Below are 21,539 nucleotides of genomic sequence, written 5' to 3'. Positions count from 1 at the left end.
TCGACCACTGTACACGTGTATGCACGGCCGGGTTTTCAATCCACTGCTGGATGAGGGCCTTCCCCCACGCCGTGCAGGGCGTGAAGGTCCTTTGCTAAAACTTCACCACGCTGGTCAATGCGGGTGGGTGAAGGTGTTGAGAGTGCCGGAGAGCAATGGACTTTGCTTCGCTGCACTCTTCCGCCAACAGCACCTATAACACCTTTGTGCACGGCGGTCACACATCTAAGCACTATCCAGGCACTGTCCAGCCTCAACTGTCCAGATTTGATGAGATTGGGCAGATTCGCGGAGGTTTGGTCGATGGCTCACCAACCGTTAAATGAATGAAATAATAAATAGATAATGAAACGTTGTCTGTTTGACTAAAAACTATAAACGATTAAATAACGTTTTGTTCCCAACGGCCTGTGTGGTCTTCTTGGCCAATATATTTTTTTTCCAGCAGAGATTACAATTAAGCAAGGAAACTCTGTATTGGTTTTCACTGTTATATTCATCAGACTGTGTCCTGTTAAATGCCACTACTAGATCTCGTGGTGTTTTAGATCAAAGTAGAGCGGAGACTATTCGTCAGTTGCGTCGATTAATCGGCTGAAAATTGTAATCGGCCACTGTCTTTTTTTGCGGTCGATTACTTGAGCCCTTTTACGTAGGGGGTGTCCTGCTTGCCTCCTGAAGGCAGGCAACCCCCTGCGTAGAAGCCACGCCCAGCTCAACGTGAATGATGATGTCCATGACATCACCACAGCCCGCCCATCACTGTCCAATGACACACGTGGAAACAGCAGTGAGAGCCCCCCCCCATCCCCAATTCTCTCAATGTTATCTGATTAGTCGAGTACCCAAACCGATAATAATTAGTCGAGTAATTGATCAAATACATTCTGGGATAGCCCAGCTTGAGACAAGATCCTTCACAAATACAGTGGAGCCATTCTACCCAGTGCAGCAAAGTGTTTGCATGCTGCCCACAAGAAATCAATGATCCCTGTTTACACATTTTTTTAAATTTTATTTCACACCCAAAGGGATAAAATACCTGCTTTTCTGACGTCTTCTGGACACGGCCATGATGAACCGTTTGTTGAGGAAATCATTTTTGGTGGATCACAATGGCCAATACAGCGTTTGATATGTGTGTGTTGTTTTCTTTGCGATATTTCACCCCATTGGAATTGTTTGTGCCCACTTGATCGGTTTGTTCCAACAAAGTCCGCGCTCAGATCAGAGCACAGAGCCGAAGCCGACAACGCGGAGATCCTGGCTTGGGATCTGGGTTTCAGTGACTGTCGAGTTAACCGGGGTTCTCTCGTGTTTACTAAATTGATGGTCTAAGCCCTCTTACCGATTATCAGCATGGGCTTAAGCTCATATATGTGGGGCCTTGAATACACACAGATCCCTTTATATTTGGAGTTTGCACGTTTTTCCCCCCGTGGTCGCGTGGATTATTCTCCCGGTCCTCCGGTTTTCCCTCCACATTTAGAAACATGCGTTTATGGTATGTGGCTGCTATAAATTCCCACATGATAAGCCACTTTGTTGACCTATCATATGTGGCAAGGTCACTTCTGAAAAAGAGCTGAATAGCTCATTGGGCCTTACCTGGTAAAATGAGAATAGTTTATAGTTTTAGTGTATAATTCTAGATTTGAAGCTTTCGTGACTGCAAGGATTCATATTCTTGGGTTTTACCGAAAAAACCCAAGAATTTAAGTGTATAGTTTGAAATGTGCTGCAACTTACGCATTAATAACAGGTTACTTGAAGGGACCTCAGGTTCTTTGATATCTCCTTCTGCATGCCATTCTGTGGACGAGGCCATGCACTCCTCTGAGAGAGTACTGAATTGATGAATCATCGTTTCATGATAGCTCGGTGAAAAAAGAAAATGTGTAGAGAACAAAGAAAACAATAAAACAACATTTGAAAGGTACACAGGAAGAGCTGCACTTCGTTCGGTTAAGGCGTGTGCACGCTGGATGATTCACGTGCGTGGCCAATCTGCATTTTCAGGGCGACGCTGGACCAAGGGGTCTTCCCGGATTGCCAGGCACGGTGAGTTTGTCCCCTAAACTTCTCAATTCCTCACGCTGCCGCTCGGTGGAAATTGAAACTCCGCAGCCGGCGATTCAATTCACTTCACAGCAAAATAAATCCTACGGTGCGAGAGCAAAACTTTGCGGGCTTTTTATTTTTTCTGAGCGCGTTCAATGTAAATGTGAAATGGAAAGCTTTAGTGCAACGCGGTGTTCTGACTCTTAATTTGTTTAAGCGCCGCAACCGAATTTCCGATGTGAGAGCCGTACGAGTTTTGCCGTGGCCGCTTCAAGCGCGTGTGCAAAAATTTAATGCGCTTCCGCGTCGGAGCTGAACGCTGAACACGCGCACAACATTTTTTTTGTTTTCTCACGCTTCTGTTTTTTCGCGCGCAGGACACTCAAACCTCTGTGGTCCAAGAACCTGGAATTGCGGTAAGTGGCAAGCAGCCCCCCCCTCCCGCACCATAATTTCCAGGCTTATTTGTCCGCAGGAATTGCTCAACTTCTTCCTTTCAATTGTCGACGACGCCGGGCGTCTATTAAAAAGGTACCGGGAGCGGCGTTCGATGTTTACTCCTCAGCGGGGAGCAAAATGAGTCGCGTGGCCCGCAAATAGGTAAATGATTGATCGTTCTCCACGAGGCCGAACATTGCATCGCCCGAGGGCGCTTTCGCATGGGCAACCGAAAAATAATGAACTCTGCCGGATCATTTGAATACTCGTTGTGGGAGTAAAAAATAAACCCGAAACGGATTATTACTAGCACGTAGGTTTTCGCGACCAATATCATTCATAATAGAGGGTTTTTTTGGGTTAGATCGCGTAAATGTATAAATGTGTCGTTAAAACCCCCCACCACCCGACACAGCCAACTAGTAAGGGTTGTCACGTTAACAGAACGTGCCAATTCGTCACTAGCACAGCACTAACCGGTGTGTTTGGAGAGCCAAGCCACAACATTCACAATCTGAGTACCAGATTGTAAATGTTGTTGCTTGGCTGTGTCAGGTGATGGCGGATTTTAACGACATATTTATATATTTACGTGATCTAACCCCCAAAAACAAACCTCTATTATGGACGTAGTATTATTATTATTGTCGCAAAGCGCCTGCGATGCTTTTAATCTGTTGAAAGCTCTCGTCGCGCTTTGTGGAGTTGTTCCGTGGTCAATCTCTGCGGACGTGGTGGCTCGCGCGCTCCTCCGAGTGATATATTTTGCGCCGGTGGGAATGGTGGTGGTGTGTGGGGGGATTTTTCGTGGACACGCCGCTGGGACCTCGGTGGGGGGTGGTGGTTGAGTTTGTTCCCATGGAACACACGCCAGCTTCGCCGTTTGGCTGCGTATCTCCCCCCCCCCCCCCACCTCGAGAAATTAATGCACTTCTTCCACACCGGCGTTGAATCTAATTTACGCAATTTGCATGTTGGTGAAGTGCACGCCATTCTCCGTTTGGAACATGGCCGTGCTATTGCTTCTGCTTTGCGACACACGCACGCACAAAAACACAAAGACAAAGATCCCCCCTGTTCAGCCTTAACAGACTGTTGGGAGCAAGTGATGTTAGCGGGCAGCTATGAGGGGGTGGGTGGCTAGCAACACGCCCGGCCGCCTTTGTCTCCCCAGTGGCGATGTTTACACACTGAGCAAGGTACTCATTTGAGGCTGGGTCGAACTAGGTGAGGCCCATGACCGTATCAGATAATCCTCACTGGTGGGAATTGAACTTTGGTTGTCCGGGTTCGTAGCGCAGCGCGCTAACCGCTACACGACTGCTCCCCACACACTCAACCACACACAGACACACAATGCGCACACGTTCACACAATGCATAAATGCATACACACGCACACACACTTCACGCTATGCGCTTGCACGACTCGGCAGGTGCATGACTGCTATTAACTGTGTTTTGGACACACGCAACAACGCACTTCAGCATGCACTCTTTGATGCGTGCACACACTCACAAAGGTGTAAGTGCACGCGATTCTCCACTTGGAACATGTCTGCGGGATTATGTTTGTATTAATTGTCTTGCACACAACAACACACACACATTTTCACTGTACGCTTGTTACATGTACACCACTCATGCACACGTACATACGCACGGACGTGTGTGCTCACAGGGCTTGCCAGGTGAGAGAGGAGAGAAGGGGGACCGGGGCCTCCCTGGAGAAAATGTGCGTAACCCCCTTTCCCGGAGCATGTGATGGGAAATGTCATACACGGCGAAAGAAATTTGGCGGTGTGGATTTCGGAGCGCAGAATTGATCTGCTCTATATTGGGTTTTCCGCTGCGTCTCAATTCTATCACTGACCACACATTTCCACAGTTGTTTTTCTTGCTTAAAATGTAATCTTTTTTTTTGGGGGGGGGGGAGTGTTTGGATTCAACAAAAAACATCCAATCGGAGATGTTCCTCTTGCAACAGATGTTATGGGTTGGCCTGGGCAGTTTTTTTTTGCCCACTGCCGTCGTGAAATGAAAATCATAAATAGCATTTCGTGCCCCGCTTGCGTCTGAGCTTTGCATCCCGTGTCTCCCAAAGTCAGGGGATGGCTTCCCAAACCTACCCCGTCCCCCCTTGCCCCCACCCCCAAGTCTTCACGATCCGTCAACTCCTCCACGTTGTATCGTCCGTGCGCGCGCCGACAATTCCCCCCCCCACCACCCCCATCCATTCTAACGCAGATTAATCCATTGTGTCGCAATCGCCCCCACGAAAAATGTAAAACCTTCCCAAGTCGGCGGTGAGTGACACACACACACACACCGCCGACGTTTGGTGAAGGCCCACGCCGGGTCTCCAAATTTGAGCGTCGTGTTTATTTGCATTTTAAAAGCAGACGTTGGCCTGGCCGCTGTGCGCGGGGCTCTGACGGCCCCGTTTAACCGCCGGTAAAATGCAAGTCGCGACATCCCGATTCTTTGGAAACGTCACGCGGTTGGCAGCTCATGGACGTTTCAATTTTTTTTTTTTGCCAACAAGAGTTATCGCAGCCGAGAGCCCAACGTTTGATATTTTATCTGTGATTGAAACGCTGTCCTCGCCCTGTCCTTTTCATTTTGGCTGCTTTTTTTTTCTTCCCGAGGGCACGTCCTGTTATAAGCACGCATTGCTTGCAACCCGGCCAGCACTAATGTTTTGACAGCGTGCTTGTTTATTTTGTGGGGGGGGGGGCAGCTGCTGTCTTTGGTTGCGAGGTTGCTTCAGTCCACTAACAGATTGCTTGCAGTTTCGAGGCAATTAGGTCCATGGGCGTTTGATGAAGTGTTGAGATTCAGAGGCTGCTGGAATCCTCGAGTGTTTGATCCTCAACAGCGAAACTAATGCACAGGGCATCCCTCTATTTTCTTTCAATAAGTTGTGAAGGGGCCCTGTTGAAGCTTGCTTAAGCACGGAAAGGATTTATTTTCGTGGAAAGATTAACTGTTATAGTGTTGATTTTGTATGTGTTCGGATTTAAAGGGTGTTCCTATTTTTGCATAATTTTCTTCATCCTTGTAAATTCCAAGTGAAAAGCGGGTGAGATTTCAAATATTTCATATGAAAAGATTAAAATATGCAATGGAGTTTAAATTTATATAGTTTCTAAATGCAATCACATCTCAATACATTGACACTGAAGATATATCCGTACATGTTTTGTCCTGACATTTTTAATATATGTAAATAATTGAATCTACAAATATGAAGAAACATGAAAATCTAATTAAAAAACGAATACGTTCAGTGCAGTCAAATGAAGATTCATTTACGCAATACAAAAATAAGATATATAAATGTACTAATGTATCCATTTAAAGTGCAGTACAGTGTCAGTGCGGTGGAATAACGGCAAAAGTAGCTTGTGGCCCTGTACCATAAATCGGTCCCAACCTTTATTTGATACCTGGGCACGGTTACCATCAGTCGTGATTGATTATCTGAGCTCTTGTGGACCTCCCTTCCTTCGCTAACCTGCACTGGCTCAGAACGGTGAAGTATGGTCAAACAATAAAACATGAGCGACACAGCGTGGGGATGCCTTCATCCAGGCAGTATGCTTACAAAGGGCTCTAAATTACGAATCCAGACGCACCGGGGTAGATCATATTTCGTCAGCTGAGCATATAAATAGGCATCATTGTCTTTTGTCCCATTAATTCCGTGTGATAATCCACATTTTTGGAGCCTGACAAAAAAAAGTACCGCATCATTTCTCCTGGGCTGTCAAAAATGTACAACCTAGTTTTACACACATGTCTGTATGCTTACCCTGTCACAAATTGCAACGCTGGTAAGTTTTGAAAATGGGGCCGTTACCATTTGTACAGCTTTAGCCTTCGCTTCATCGCCCTGTTTCTCCGTGTCGTGTTTCGTGCCACAGGGTGCGACGGGCAAACGAGGAAACCCCGGCCCTCCTGGCCCCGTGGGCCCAAAGGTGAGTGACCAGAAATCACCACAACCATTTTCCACCGAACCGATTGCATTGCTGCGTGGGGGACAAGTGAAGCAATCCCTGGCTTGCAGTGCCACCCAGTGGCACGTATCACTCGCTGCAGCAGCGAAGCCTCGTGCAACGGACAGAGAGAGAGAGAGCGCACGCACACGTACGCGACCTTGCGAGTAATAACAACGCAACTGATGTGCTTTCGGATTGCGCCGCGTGCGCAACCTGAAAACGCATTCGAGAGCTATATTAGAGAGCTGTAGAAAACGAACTGAACTAGTATCTATTTAAAGCTTTCGTGACTGCAGGGATTCATCTTCTTGGTTCTTTCGGTAAAGTCACTTGACAGAGCTGTTCTCCACCTGAAGACGGCTGCTTGCGTAGTGGCCGAAACGTCGTGAGAATTATTTTATTATCTTTTTTTTCCTTCTACGTGACTTTACCGAAAGAACAAAGAAGATGAACTAGTATCGCAATACAACTGATTTCTGCATCGCGCCTCGGTGTGCGTCCACGTTGCAAGATGCTGTACAGAAACAGCGGGCATGTTTAAACCGAGGCTGTGAGTCACAGGCAGAGGAGAAAATCTTGAGCCCGTACTTGGGAACGGGGATAGGGAGTCAACAACACGCACGACTGTGAGAAAGGAGTTCCAGACAATGAGGGGGGGGGGGGGGGGCAGCAGGGGAGAGAATGCCCCAGACTTAAGAGGGCCGGACATCATTGGCAGAACCAGCGATGTAAACCCGCTAATGTGCACGCACGCACGCCGCAAAACGCGTTGCGGTTTAAGCTTCCATTTATTAAATAAGCGGGAGCAAGAGCAAAGTAAACACCGGGTTCACTCGCACGGGCAACAATGGGGGCGAATATAAACGTACCTTCGTTTATTTGTGAATGGCTTTTTTTTTTTATCCGTTCCGCAGGGTGAGAAGGGTGAAGTTGGTGTTATTGGACTTCCTGGAGACAGGGGATTTGCCGTAAGTGTTACCCAAACACTGATTCTCATAAGGTAAATGTACGGACGGGAACAGTGGAGACCCTTGGTCGAGATATTCATTTGTTCATTTGACCCTTCGCTTTTTGTTCACAGGGACCTCCGGGAGTTCCTGGCCTAGTTGGGCCCCCTGGTTCACCCGGACCCATCGTAAGTGGCCCCCGGGACCCATGGGCTGCACCTTGCCTTGTTTGCCTTCTTCAGGGAGTCAAGAACGAAATATTACGGGGTTCCCCAAAGTCTTTTTGGGGGGTGGGGGGGAGGTTGGGGGGTTGCAGCACATTGGTCAGTTTCCCAAAGAAGCAAGCTCCCAGCACCTGGAGCAAAACGTCGAACGTCGTGCCGATCGATACGAGGCACACACCGCGAAAACAAATTGGAGATTTACACTTTTTTACTGATTGGCCGTGTCGGGTGGTGGAGGGTTACGACACATTTATAAATAACGCGATCTAAACCCAAAAACGTTGATTTTGCATGCACAGCACGACCGCGAGAACCCACAGAGATATATATTGTGTGCTCGATGAGTTTCACGCGGGTGACCTTGTGACCTTCTTGAGGAACTTTTACTGTTGATAATTAGTTGCTCCATTTATTCTGGGCGACCTAAACCGACTTCAGTCTCGAAGTGTTCTGAGTTCAGTATGTAATTTTATGATTTTAATTCTCATGATTCGATATTCTTTTTGCAGGGAGCCATTGGACCTCTTGGTCCACATGGCCTTGATGGGATGAAAGGTGAGAAGGTGAGTGGTGCTTTTTCAATTCAAATACATTATTTGGAAATCAATTAAGCTGGTTATGAAATGTGTGATGTCGAGCAAATGTATCATGCGGTGTGGTTGCTGACACGTTTTAATGTAAGGCAATCGTCTGAAATGCATCTTGGGAACTAACCAGGCTTGTGCCTGGTTAGTATTATTGCTTGGGTGACCACCAGGGCTTGCTATAGGTGTTGTAAGCTTGTTGTAGACACAAAATGCCGGTGCCGAGTGTCACCTCTTCGCGTGATGTAAGTTTTTTCACTGGCTATTGCAGTGTTTAGCCTAAATGCCAAACACTCAGTAGGATATTGGACGAACATCCCAGTTTCGTAAAGTGGATAAAGATAAAAGTACAGCCCTACCACAGCTGGCAGAATTGTCTCCACTTGTAGGAGTGGTAGAGAGACCCTCTAGAGATGTATTAGCCCTGCTTTTCCACGCAGGCTAGATGTTATTGGAATAAATGGCAGTACTTACACTTCAACCAACCAAACGTGACCTGCCGATCGACTAACTGCGATGCACCCATTTATTTTGTCTCTGGGTGAAGAGAGGCGAGCGGATTTTAAGAAACTTGCTCCATTGTTTCAATTTCATCACCGAGATATTGAACCCGGTGACCTGTGCATTGCCAGTCCAGGATGCTAACTATTACACCACAGCAGCATCCAGGTTCCAGGTTGAGTCGCCTTCTAATAAAATGGGCCTTTGAGTCTTTCCGCGGTAAACAATTGCCATTGTTATTATTATTGTTCTGTGTTTGCTCTTTGCAGGGCAACGATGGGCTGCCCGGTGGGCAGGGGATGCCAGGTCCTCAGGGGCCTCCTGGCACCCCAGGGGAGGTTGGGCAGCCGGGGCTGGGCAAGACCGGCGTGACGGTGAGAGCAGTCAGCCGTGGATCCACGGGGCAATCGGGGCCCTAAGCCAGGATAATGTTTAGGCCCCCTCTGAACCACGCCACGTGGCCACAGGCCGTGCACCCAGACACCGAACACCCAAGCTACTGGGCAATCGGCAGTGTTAACGAAATGAGTGACGATGTTATTCATCGACTGAGCGGTTTTTGACTTGAGTCAGCGATGACTGTGAGCGGACAAAAATCATTGAGCGAGAGATGATGACGACGAAGTCCCGCCAAGCATGTCTGGCTACGACGAGACGGAATTTACGAGTTGTTAGAGACCACGTTGCTCTGTGGAAGGCCAAGCATGGTATTCAACTGTGTACATATGAACAAATATTTACTGAGTTCACTGATTGGCTGACATCTTAATATTTTGGTGGCGGGGGGGGGGGAATACATGCCCACACAAACATTTAATAACAGAGAGTGGACTAAAATTTCTACTCCTTCAGTTGACTAGACCAAGATAATGACTCGATGAAATTCACATACTGAGACTTGGCTAAAATTCCATAGTTTGTCTTTGACAAGATTAAGACGATAACTAATATAAAATGCAAATAAATCGGACTCAACTAATGCCGGTAATCAGATATTTTGCCGATGGGGCATGCGAAGACCCTGGGTTCATTGGGCGGAGGCTTTTTAGCCATTTTCACGTGAGCCCCTTTGGAAGCCGGACGCTGCGAATTTGTCGACTTACTCACATTTGAGCTCTCCGTTCTCATTTATTCTGAATATTGTTGGTACGGTTTTGCTTTTGAACGTTGTGCTTTGCTTTGCAATCACGTTCTTGATATCAAATAATCATTTGTTTTGGCATCTTCAGATGTACAGCAAGGGAGGTGTAATATACAGAACTGCTTTTTGTGTTTAGTTTGTTGTCCTTCCCCTGCACCTCCGATTAGCTCGGTTGGATACAAATGGTGCGTACGTAGTTCAACATACATATATACATCATAAATAATTATGTTGATGGTGATGATTATAATCATGCTTTAATGACGTAAGGCTCAACAAATTCATCACCAAATAATGTATTTAATGACATTATTAGCTTTTGCTGAAATCTAGTGGGACATAGATTCATCAATTAAAGTTTATTTTAAGCCCACGAAGCATGCATCGATTTGCACGTGAAACAATTGACGCGTTTCGAGTCACACATGTCGCATGCTCACGTCGTTTACAAGACCACTCCAATGCAGCCACAAGTGACCTCGACGGTCACCTCGGCAAAAAAAAAACGGATATATTCCCGAGTTAAAATCGTTGTTTTGAACCTCCGACATTTCGTTAATTTGACGGGCTTGTGCATCGTTACACCTCTGCTCGTAACACACATGACCTCAGTGTTGATTTTGATTTTTTTGTGTTCCCCAGGGTGACCCAGGCAGAGCAGGGCCTTCTGGACCACCAGGCCCCTCTGTAAGTCACAGACACAAAGCCACATTATCATTTTTACTTTTCTTACGAAAGCAATGTGGTTTGTTTTTTTAACATCAAGGGGGAAACGAGAGTGCAATCTAATGCTTCCAGACAGATGCGAGCTTAGAGTCGCAAGGAATTGCACGTGCAGGACTGCGTAGAAACTTATAGATATCAAAATATCTGAGTCTGGATCCTGTCTGTTGGGTTGAGGGTATTTTGGGTACAAGAAAATGTTTTGAGACTTCTAGATCATTAATGGCCTGGTCCCTCTTTTTCCCGTTTTTTCATTGAGGTCTCACAAACTAATACATTGTATATACATTAAGTGGACACCCAAAATCCCCTGCCACGGTAATTCCACCAGGTCTCCACTGCCCCTTCTAATAATGTTCACGATCAATGTCTGAGCCACCAAAATCACACGGACACTCTCCCTTGGTTGGATTTTCTTAACGTAAACTCGCATTTCTGCATGGCCATTCACAAAATCATATTAGTGTCATGTTTTCATATTTATTAACTCATTCAGAAAGGAGTTGCACAAACACCCTGAGAAAAAAAAATAGGCTTGGGTTAACGGATACATTGTATTTGCATGTCTTAGCTCATTTTCATATGGAAACATCTCCTGCTGTTCCACCATTTCGGCGGTTACAGCTTCTCATCGTTCCCAGATATTTTATTTGTGCGAAACCACTGCTCTCAACCACTGCCGCCGACGGTCAAATGCATTGTTTCTTATTCGTTTTTTTTGTCCGCTCTGATTTTTACGAGATGCACTGCACCTTCTCCTGTTGCTCGGCAGGGCGAGAGAGGCTTGGCAGGTCCCATTGGCCTCCCTGGTGAGAGAGGACTACCTGGGATAGGTGCCCCTGGACCTCCGGTGAGACACACACTCCTCTCCCCTGCCTTCCCCCGTTTCCCTCCTCGCATCAATCATCGCTCGGCGACTGCGGCTCAGCTCTCCCGAGCCTCTGGGTGGCCCAGGAATGAGGCAATCACTACGGGCGAATTCCAGCTACAATCTCCAACCTCCCCAAGCCGCATCGGAAGGGGAGGAATAAAACAACCTCAAGGCATCCTTCACGGGGAGAGGTTAGGGCGTGGTGCTTGGGGTCTCGCGGTGCTCCTTGGAAGAGGCAAGCCATCATGTGTGGGCGTTACGGACAATTTTTCTCTCCGCGCCCTGTAATTTTTATCCCAAAATAAGTAGAGTCGGGGGGGGCTCTGTGGGGGGGGGGGGGGCACGTCCCCGTGCAGTAGGAATTTCTGGGCTAAGCTGTTGCGTTTTGCTCCACCGCCATTGCCCTGTGATGTGCATCCTTTTTCTACTAAAACAATGTCTGACTGGCAAGGTGGGCTGGTGGCTGAGTGGGCAGCTAAGAATTAAAAAGTTGTTTTGAAGTTCAAATCCTGATTTGGAGGTTGATTCAGCCTGTAAACCCGCTGGGGGGGGGGGGCGGGTGGGTCTATGAAATTATTTACCACTTTGTGGGAAAGTCAGCAGTTGTTTTTGTATGGATAGACTTAGCCTGCCATAGGAATGTGGAATTTTCACCACTAGCTCATGGCTGCAAACACCAAATGAGCACCACCTCAATGCCCTTTTTGGTTCAGGAAATCACTTTTTTTTTTACTTTTTTCAAGGGCTGTTCGGGAATCTGCCTTTCCATTTGGCTTAGAGGGGCATTACCATGAGACTCTATTCCGAGCGTTTCATCAGTACGGTGCCGAGGTGGGGGGGAGGGGTGGGGGGCATATCCGCAGGCCAACAGCTCAACCTGAGCAGGCGTGGGATGTTTTTAATCGTCGCTTTCTCTCTTCGCTTTCCATGTAATTTTCCTCGATGTGTTTGTTGATGCCGACTGAAAAAGGAGTGCGCATTTGGACCCTGCGAGGGCGCGTGGCAGCTGCAGAGCGCGCGGGGCGGGGGGGGCGGAGGTTAGGTGGGGGGGCTGTGACCTCGCTCCGCACGCCACTGATTGCAGAGATTGGATCTCATGCACGGTCACTCCACCCCCTGCCCCCCCCCCTCGTATCAGATGGAGCCGCCGAACCCCCGCCAGCAGATAAACCCCGACGCGTGCCCAGCGAGGACCGCGCAAATGCACTACGAGGCTTAAGGAAAATGCAAAGAGATGCTCTCGAGCCAAATGCAAAGTTAATGTAAATCAGTGAATTAGATCCACTTATGCATTAAAGAGCCATTACCGACCACATTCATCTGCATGGCCCTAATGTGCATGGCATGGGACGCCGACTACGAAACGCACTTACGAGCATTAATGATTAAAAGTGTACATGAAGTAGTAATCCGAAGCTTACATTTTTTTTTCAACTTTCCTCCCTTCACTGAAGATTAAAAGCTTTGCAGGCACCTGCCTCTCGCCAAGAGGACATCAGGCAGTGGCGGTGCTGGCTCCTTGGGGTGGCCCAAAGCAGAAATTATTCTTTTTACATTTTCGATGCTCCCTCCAAACATCCGCCCCAACCCCTTTCAACTTTTAAACTCCTAGCGATTTGTCGGATGTGATGTAAACAATCGGTAGAGATGTGGGGGGATGAGAGAAGAGAGCTGCGGAAGAGACGTGTTCAGTTAATTGGCTATTTAAGTTAGACTTGGGGCCCTCAGCTCTAGCTTAGCCATCAAACAAAGACGGTGATCACCGCATCGCGCGGTGCTTTCAGATCAAGTTCAGTTTCATTTATTTGGTATAGCCCTGTGAGCCATTCGGCTCTTGAATTGGGTGCAACCGCAACAAACAAAAACAAAAAATTAACAAAAAAACATCTTAAAGTGAATATGTGACTGAGTGCAAACAGAAAATCCAAGAAAAGACAACAAAATATTGCAGAAAAAAACACCGTACACCAACGCTGTGTGCAAAAATCCCAGTGGGATGCATGTCAAACAACCAACAACAACCACAAGACAACTTAGATTAAGGCCATCAGTCTAACTCTGTACTACAACAACACAAACATGGCTAAACCAATACACTTTTCGAAATCACCAAAATAAAGCCATGAAAGCAATGAAACAGTGATCACAGGAACTGTGACGGAATTTTTTGCGGCCATCTCGAACACTTCATCTTCCGATATTACGAGGCCATTGGAGCTACGCTCTTTTACATTTAAATTGAAAACTCATTTCTTTAGAACTGCTTTCTGTTTTTAGTGTGTTGTCCTTCCACCGCACCTCCGATTAGTACAGCTGGCTATGTACGGTGCGAGAGAAGTTCAGCGTACATACATATGCCAACGCCACCGCTGCCTCACAGATGCCAGACAGACACCTGCATCACACGTCTTGGCTGTCTATGATGAGTGCCTTGTGACGTCTAGAGTTGGAAAAGCTGCAACTGGGCATTCAGTGGGCAGGACATCACTTCCATTAGGACGGTGATGCTCGCAATATCCAAGCGCCAATGCTATCTCCACAGAAACCATGTGCTAGGTCAGTGCTTAGCTCTGTGTTCAGCAGATGACCTGTGATGCTCTGTCTAGACAGACATTGCAATTTCAAGATTCCCAAAATTGAGTCCTGTTAAGTCTTTTTTATTGGTGGAACGTTTAAATTTTATCGCTGCCCTCGAGAATATTTTTTTTGTCGTCACTATAATTCTGAATGTCAAAGTTCTGGCTGCAACCAAATTCACCCTGACCGCACCAGACATCAAGTTTCAAGTTTCAAGTTTAATTTATTAGGTATAGCCCTGTGAGCCATTCGGCTCTTGAATCGGGTGCAACCGCAACAAACAAAAAAACTAAAACATGAACAAGAAAACATCTTAAAGTTACGACACATTTATAAGTAACGCGATCTAACCCAAAAACGTTGATTATGAATAATATTGGTCGCGAAAGCCTACGTGTTAAACTAAGTAACTAGTAGATTGCAGTACAACATTTTTCTTTTTATGAATCTCTCTCTGTGCTGTGCTTTGAGATTCCCCCCCCCCCCCCATTTTCTCTGGGCATTGCAGTTTCTTCCCACATTAAATAAAAAAAAACACCTTTATTGGATTTGGCCAAACATCCGAATGCAAGACCTTTCTCTCAAAGTCTTGACACCCAGTGAGGCTTCCATGGGTATGCACATGGGTATTATTAATGCTGTATTACTATGTTTGTGTTTGCGTGTCCCTAACAGGGTGAACGTGGAGATCCTGGACACGAAGGGCGTCAGGTAAACTCAATGAGTGTATAGGCAGATGATCGTGGATAAGTCACTTTAACACAACTGGTGGTCGTCAATGAAACAAACTACTAACTATTTAACAATTTTTATTTTACCAGGTAAGGCCCACTGAGCTATGTAGCTCTTTTTCACAAGCGACCTGGCCGCAAATGATAGCTCAACAAAGTGGCTTATCACGTGGAAATGTATAGCGGCCAAATTCTCAAAACGCACGTTGATTTTAAATGTGGAGGGAAAAACTGGAGGACCTGGAGAAAAATCCACGTGACCATGGGGAGACAGACATGCAAACTCCAAATATACAGCAGGCGTCATGGTCGGGATCAAACCCACGACCTCCTGTATACCAGGCGAGGTAGTTATGATCTCGCCACCATGGCACCGCTGGCTTTCATCACGTTCAATATGACTCCTCGGTCTCTGATATTTGGCAGTTGCTCAGCGTGGGGCGACAAGAAAGAATGGATTGCATACGGAGTTGCCATTCAGTAGAAATGTCAAACTGAGATCCTGGCAACTTAATAAAATAACAATCCCTCCCCGCTGTTCAATAAACAATGGAGGTGATGAACCTGGCATCCTTGCTAGAATTCTATTACAACTGACTCTTTCAAATGTTAAAAGACTTAGGGCGGCCTTTTCAGTTAGTTTGTGTATCGAATACACAGATCTCATTCTTAAAAAAGAGATGCATGTCGGTGAATCTGTCCAGTACATATATGTTGACGTTCGAAATTATTTTAAAGCACCCTAAACATTGCAAATGCTGAGCTTCGTGTTACCATTGGATGTGGAGCTGAATCAGTGAGCGCTGGATTTTCCTGGGAGGTTCTGTCAGCCATGTCAAATATATTTAATGTGAATTTCATGGAAAACCATAAATCTTTCAATTAGCTGTATTGGACACAGCTGTCGAGGGAATAACAGTCCCAAACGAATAATTTTGCCACACATTGTGGAGTTTAAATTAATCCCTGTAATTAATCAGTGTAATTACCGGTAATATTTTTTTTTCTTCAAAAAAATGTTCATCATCAACAACAAAAAATACGACGATCAATCTTGCACAGGAATTACTTGATGGGTTTTTTTTTCATTTTTTTTCCGTGAAACTGATCGACGCGCGCGTACGTTTTACCAGCTCCGTTGACCGCAATAACTGGACAACCATTTCTGTTCCTTCAGGGACAGAGAGGCCCGCCGGGAGTTGCGGGCTCTCCAGGGATGGCAGGCCTCGACGTGAGTGGGAGGGAGGACACGATTTCCCAGCGCTAACTGGGACCGTGCAAGGGCACAACGCCTCATCAGCGACGCACCCATGGGGAAAATGTCTCTCGGGGGAGGGGGGGAGGGGTCACGCGTCACACCACCACAACCACCACGAGCCAAGCCGCCACGTTTTAAATTTCATTTTTTTCCATCAGGCTGGCCTTGCCTTGTTTGTCACGACCCAGGCCGTGGAAGAAAGGGGGGGCGGGGGGGGCGCCGCTCTTATTGGCCCCCATTACGCTGAAATTATGACGCTAATGTTGCCGCCTAAGGAGCGTGGGCCGTTTAAACGTAGCCCTCGGCGACCCGGTCGTGACCGTTAAAAAAAAAGATGCCGATGGCCCATCACGTTGGGGTTAAGCCCTCGGCCTTTCGAAGCGTCCCTGCTTGGCGTCGCAGTGACCGCGTGTAGAAATTGGCTCGCGCTCTCCGCCCGGCCGGAGTGCGATTCCAAGACCCAGCCGGTGCGCAGTTCGGCCGGGGCGCAGGGCTTCTCGCTGTCGAACAGCCAAACTCCTCCGTCCCCTCCTCCCCTCCCGTGCCGATATGAAGCTACAACAGCAGATAATTTTGTTCTCACCGGAACGCAGCCGCTTGTGTTGCGACCGAAACGTCGTGTTTTCTTTAATTATTTTTTCTACCTGCGTGACTTTACCGAAAGAACCAAAAAGTATGGATTCCTGCAGTCACGAAAGCTTCCAATCAAGTTAAGAACCACTGCTGTGGGTGCTTCTTTTAATATTTGGCGCTCCCAACTATTTATTACCGCCCGACTGGTGTGGATGACCCTTCCGTTATCAGTTTCGCTGCAATACTCGGCAAACATTGTACCCTTACCCCTCGTACGAGTTCCTAAAAGTTTACGTTGGATTGACCGCTCGCAACTCACCGATTTCGTGCGACTGCGTCTAATTTGCGGCGGAACGTTGTGGGGTGTAATAACGGTTAGCACGCTGGGCTTGCGATCCAGAGTCCGCCGGTTTGTCTTTCCGGCATTTCATGAATCCCCTCCACCTCTGTCCACCCTGCCGTATAAATAAATACGACCAAAGTCTTTCGGCGGATCATGTGTGGCGGGGTAAAGTGTAGCTTTTGCTGCCCCTTCGGAGACCCCTGGCCATCGTGGCTCAAATAGCCACATACTCTCTCGACTCTCTATAAAACTGTCGAATTGAAGTTGTTCTGTTTGCAGTGGCATCAGCAAGCAATCGCAGGGCTGCACCTTTAACAATACGATTGCAAGCTGGGGTAATGGAGTGGCTAAATACAACTGCGTCGCATGATACTGCATCGCTATGTACTTAATTGGAGTACAAACCTCTCAACTTTGTGTGAAGACGTAAATCGGCCAAAGCTGATTATGTTATTAATCGCTAAGTATCGGCATGTTTCCGAGCATTGAAACTTTTCTTTATAGTTAAATTGTTTTAATTAGTTAGAAAAACTAAAGAAACGTTTCATAATTGATGTTTTGAGTCAGATCGCGTGAACAAAGTGTGCATCGTAAACCCTCCGTCGCCCGACACCGCTAAAGTCACGTTGAACAATTCGAAAACATGAACACGAAGTGCCGCAGGACTCAATTAGGGATTACATGAAGCAATTATACCCCCTCCTGGCGAACCCGTGGCATAACCCTCCTGAAAATGACTCAAGACACGCGGATGGGGCATTCCTGGCTGCACAAGCGTGATAATACAATAACAACAACAACAAAAACCTGTCCATTTGCAACCCATATGAATGCGAGGATGGCTGTTGCTGTGAGGACTGGCTTATGTCACAAACATTGTGTCCGTGTTTTACAGGGTCCCGCAGGAAAGGATGGCATTCCGGGCCCCCCCGGCCCACCAGGAGAGGCAGTAGGTATTCTCTTAATTTGTCAACGGAAGTGTGCCCGCCGCCCAGAACCGCGCGCGGGTTATTAATCACCGCCAGTTCAAACGGCAGAGCAGCAGACTCACCAGGGCGTATGCACTTTGATGGCTCGGAGATAATTCAATCTAAACAGATGAAATATTAAATCGTGTAATTTACTTTTTCCGGATTAATCTCATTAATGTGGCAGTACTTTCTGAAATGTGATTCATAGTGTGGGAGCTTGTGAGCCTTGATGAAGCAATGGCACTCACGCAATTTACTTTGTTGCTTTTCCATCCTCCCCCCTCCCCCCTTTACTAATGGAATTACATCTCGTGTCCAGCATCCACATCCGCTGTTGTACCCGAAAGACATCACCAACTTCCTGAAGGTAAACCACCTGCTGGGGAAGCTGCTCACGAGAAAGCGAACCGCATTGGTCGTGCGCTCTCGGAACAGACACTTGCATTTAATCCGGCGCAAATGCAATGCGGTTCGAGTTCACAGCGCAGTCTGAATGCGACTGAATCTCAAGACTCTGCGTGAAAAAAACCCGGCTAGTTGCGCGGCGATATTAGAGTGTGTGGAAATACGAGCCCGTTTGTTTTTGGTTCAAGTGAATTGGAAATGTTATAGAGAGGGCAGGGTGCTGCAGGTGGAATTTAAATGTTGGTGCTTGCTGTCGTTTTTACAATCGCTTGACATGATGCGCCTTTAATTTCTCTCATTTAGCACTGAAAACTACGCCGACGGAGTGGTTTTTCCCCCCGTTTAATCCGTGCACAGCTTCTCCGAGCTGCCAAGGAAACCGCCGGATAAATTGATGCAGAGTGATGTTTCCTTAGCCAGCTGCGCGGTGACATCACAAGCGACACGCGTTAGATCCTAACGTCAGATATAAGACAATTCCAGAATCCTTTCTCAGTGTGGTTTCACACCCTTACATGTGTTCCGTGAAATGTACAGACGTGACCTTATTATCTTCTTGCACGCTTTAATTATGTCATACTCTTGCAGGGAAGCGTTGTACCCTGCGTGATAGCGATGCGCAGAAGCAGATATCACACAGAACCTCGTCATAGAACCTTCCAGTGCCCATTTTTAACCACACAACAGCTCCATCCAGTGTCCATTTTTAACCACGCAACAGCTCCATCCAGTGTCCATTTTTAACCACGCAACAGCTCCTTGCAGTGACATTTTTAACCACACAACAGCTCCTTGCCGTGTCCATTTTTAACCACACAACAGCTCCATCCAGTGTCCATTTTTAACCACGCAACAGCTCCTTGCAGTGACATTTTTAACCACACAACAGCTCCATCCAGTGTCCATTTTTAACCACACAACAGCTCCATCCAGTGTCCATTTTAACCACACAACAGCTCCTTGCAGTGTCTATTTTTAACCACACAACAGCTCCTTGCAGTGTCCATTTTTAACCACACAACAGCTCCTTGCAGTGCCCATTTTTAACCACACAACAGCTCCTTGCAGTGTCCATTTTTAACCACACAACAGCTCTTTGCTGTGTCCATTTTTAACCACACAACAGCTCCTTGCTGTGTCCATTTTTAACCACACAACAGCTCCTTGCTGTGTCCATTTTTAACCACACAACAGCTACTTGCTGTGTCCATTTTTAACCACACAACAGCTCCTTGCAGTGTCCATTTTTAACCACACAACAGCTCCTTGCAGTGTCCATTTTTAACCACACGACAGCTCCTTGCAGTGTCCATTTTTAACCACACAACAGCTCCTTGCAGTGTCCATTTTTAACCACACGACAGCTCCTTGCAGTGTCCAATTTTAACCACACAACAGCTCCTTGCTGTTACCATTTTTACCCAAGCACTGGGGCAGGGGAGGCTCACTTTCCCCCCCATGCACTGATTAAAAGTAACATTTGTTGCATTGCAGTCAAACCAATGTTTCTTTCTATTATCAGTGCTTTCATTTAAAAAAAAAAAAATCGGTGAATGTGATGGGATTTTGTACATTATTTGGTGGCTGGGCTAAGGCCATCAACTCACCAGAGTTAAGGACCAAGTTTAACCACGGTTGGTTGAATCCTAGATTCAAACCCACCGTGTCAGCAATGCTAACTGATTGCTTTGACCTCTGAGTCACCCAGCCACCTAATGAAGGATTTATTTGTGAAAACTCCACACATTTGTCAAGCACACTGCCGCAAAGAGAACTAACGCATACAATAGGTGACGTGTCGGGCATTTGCCCATCTTCATTACAGAGGAGCCATGAGGAGGGACCGTTGCCCAATATTCCACTTGTTGTATTGTATAACATTTCCATCTTATGGCAGTATCCTTGACAAATGTGCTGAGTTGTTCTTGTTATTTGTGCTTATTAAGCACCGTCAACAAAGCAATACCTCGCAATCGCGCGGCCCTAAAGTCTCCCGGACCTCCTAACTCTCGCCGCGTCTTGCCAGGACGCGTGCACCGACTGTCCCCCGGGGCCCCCGGGCTTCCCCGGGCTGCCCGGCCTCAAGGGAGACAAAGGCCACGCGGGCACAGCAGGGCCCAGCGGCAGTGACGGCAACAAGGTACTGCACCCCCGCCCTCCCCCAACTCCGCCCCTCCCCCTCAGCTGCTAACCTCTCGCGGCGCCGCCTGCCTCGATCTCGTCCCTGCACTTTGTCCCCTGCTAATAGGACCCACCCCCCTCCTCCCACAATTTAGCCATTTTTTTAATTGATATTTACCACAGTAAAATGCAATTTTTTTATCATAATTAATTTAGGGCCCTGTTTACAAAAACTGGACATATCACATATCAGGACCACCACCCCCTCCTGCCACCACCCCCTCAGCTCAGCCCCCCTACTAAATCCATGTAATAGCAGCGGTGGGTTTTCTCCGTAATTTGCGAGCTTCATTCGATGTACAAACTGCCCCCAATGGTTTGCATGCTTCGATTTAAAGCTTTCCTGACTGCAGGGATTCATCTTCTTGGTTCTTTCGGTAAAGTCACGTAGAAGGGAAATAATAAAATAATAAAATTAAACATAATCAAATCAAATTCTCACCACGTTTCGGCCACAACGCAAGCAGCCGTCCTCAGGTGAAGAACAGGGCTGTCGAAAAGACAGCGTCTGAATCATTCAGAATTATTCAGACGCTGTCTTTCCGACAGCCCTGTTCTTCACCTGAGGACGGCTGCTTGCGTTGTGGCCGAAACGTCGTGAGAATTGTATTTTATTATGTTTTTTTTATTATTTCTCTTCTACGTGACTTTACCGAAATAACCAGGAAGAGGGGGTTTGCATGCTGCCGGACAAAATCCTCAAGTGGTTACAATGGAGCGATGGGGTGTCGCAGCCTTCCCCTCGAATACATGCAACCAGAATCGGAATATTCGCTCATAGCGGAGGAATCCGACGAGCTACAAAGCTCTTGTACACAGATGTCCGAATACACGGGGGTCAGAGCGAGAGCCGGATGTGCGACGGACGAACGCTGATCGTATCGGCACGCTTCTGTTCGCCGTTTAACATTTGTTTCAAGGTTGTTTAACATCGACTCTGCTGCGTGCCCTCCCGTGTTTTTGTTTGCCCCCTTTGAAGCAAGGTCATGCCACAGGACTGCGTTGCATCG

General features: G+C 47.1%; 1 protein-coding gene across 1 annotated transcript in view; it reads left to right on the top strand.

The window, feature by feature from the left end:
- The window catches only part of LOC144931407 (uncharacterized), a 168,005-nt gene that overhangs the window by 114,039 nt on the left and 32,427 nt on the right, over positions 1–21,539 (top strand). The window contains exons 31-45 of the mRNA XM_078855213.1: positions 2,020–2,061; positions 2,439–2,477; positions 4,180–4,233; positions 6,425–6,478; positions 7,414–7,467; positions 7,581–7,634; positions 8,180–8,233; positions 9,025–9,129; positions 10,539–10,583; positions 11,392–11,469; positions 14,743–14,778; positions 15,976–16,029; positions 17,868–17,921; positions 18,263–18,310; positions 20,375–20,488. Coding sequence (XP_078711339.1) covers positions 2,020–2,061; positions 2,439–2,477; positions 4,180–4,233; positions 6,425–6,478; positions 7,414–7,467; positions 7,581–7,634; positions 8,180–8,233; positions 9,025–9,129; positions 10,539–10,583; positions 11,392–11,469; positions 14,743–14,778; positions 15,976–16,029; positions 17,868–17,921; positions 18,263–18,310; positions 20,375–20,488 — 885 coding nt within the window. The remainder of the gene's footprint in view (positions 1–2,019; positions 2,062–2,438; positions 2,478–4,179; positions 4,234–6,424; positions 6,479–7,413; positions 7,468–7,580; positions 7,635–8,179; positions 8,234–9,024; positions 9,130–10,538; positions 10,584–11,391; positions 11,470–14,742; positions 14,779–15,975; positions 16,030–17,867; positions 17,922–18,262; positions 18,311–20,374; positions 20,489–21,539) is intronic.

This window comes from Lampetra fluviatilis, chromosome 4 (genome assembly GCF_964198595.1).
Source record: "Lampetra fluviatilis chromosome 4, kcLamFluv1.1, whole genome shotgun sequence".
Lineage (NCBI taxonomy): Eukaryota > Metazoa > Chordata > Hyperoartia > Petromyzontiformes > Petromyzontidae > Lampetra > Lampetra fluviatilis.
The sequence above is the reverse complement of the archived record's forward strand: the minus strand, read 5'-3'. Positions and strand labels throughout refer to the sequence as shown.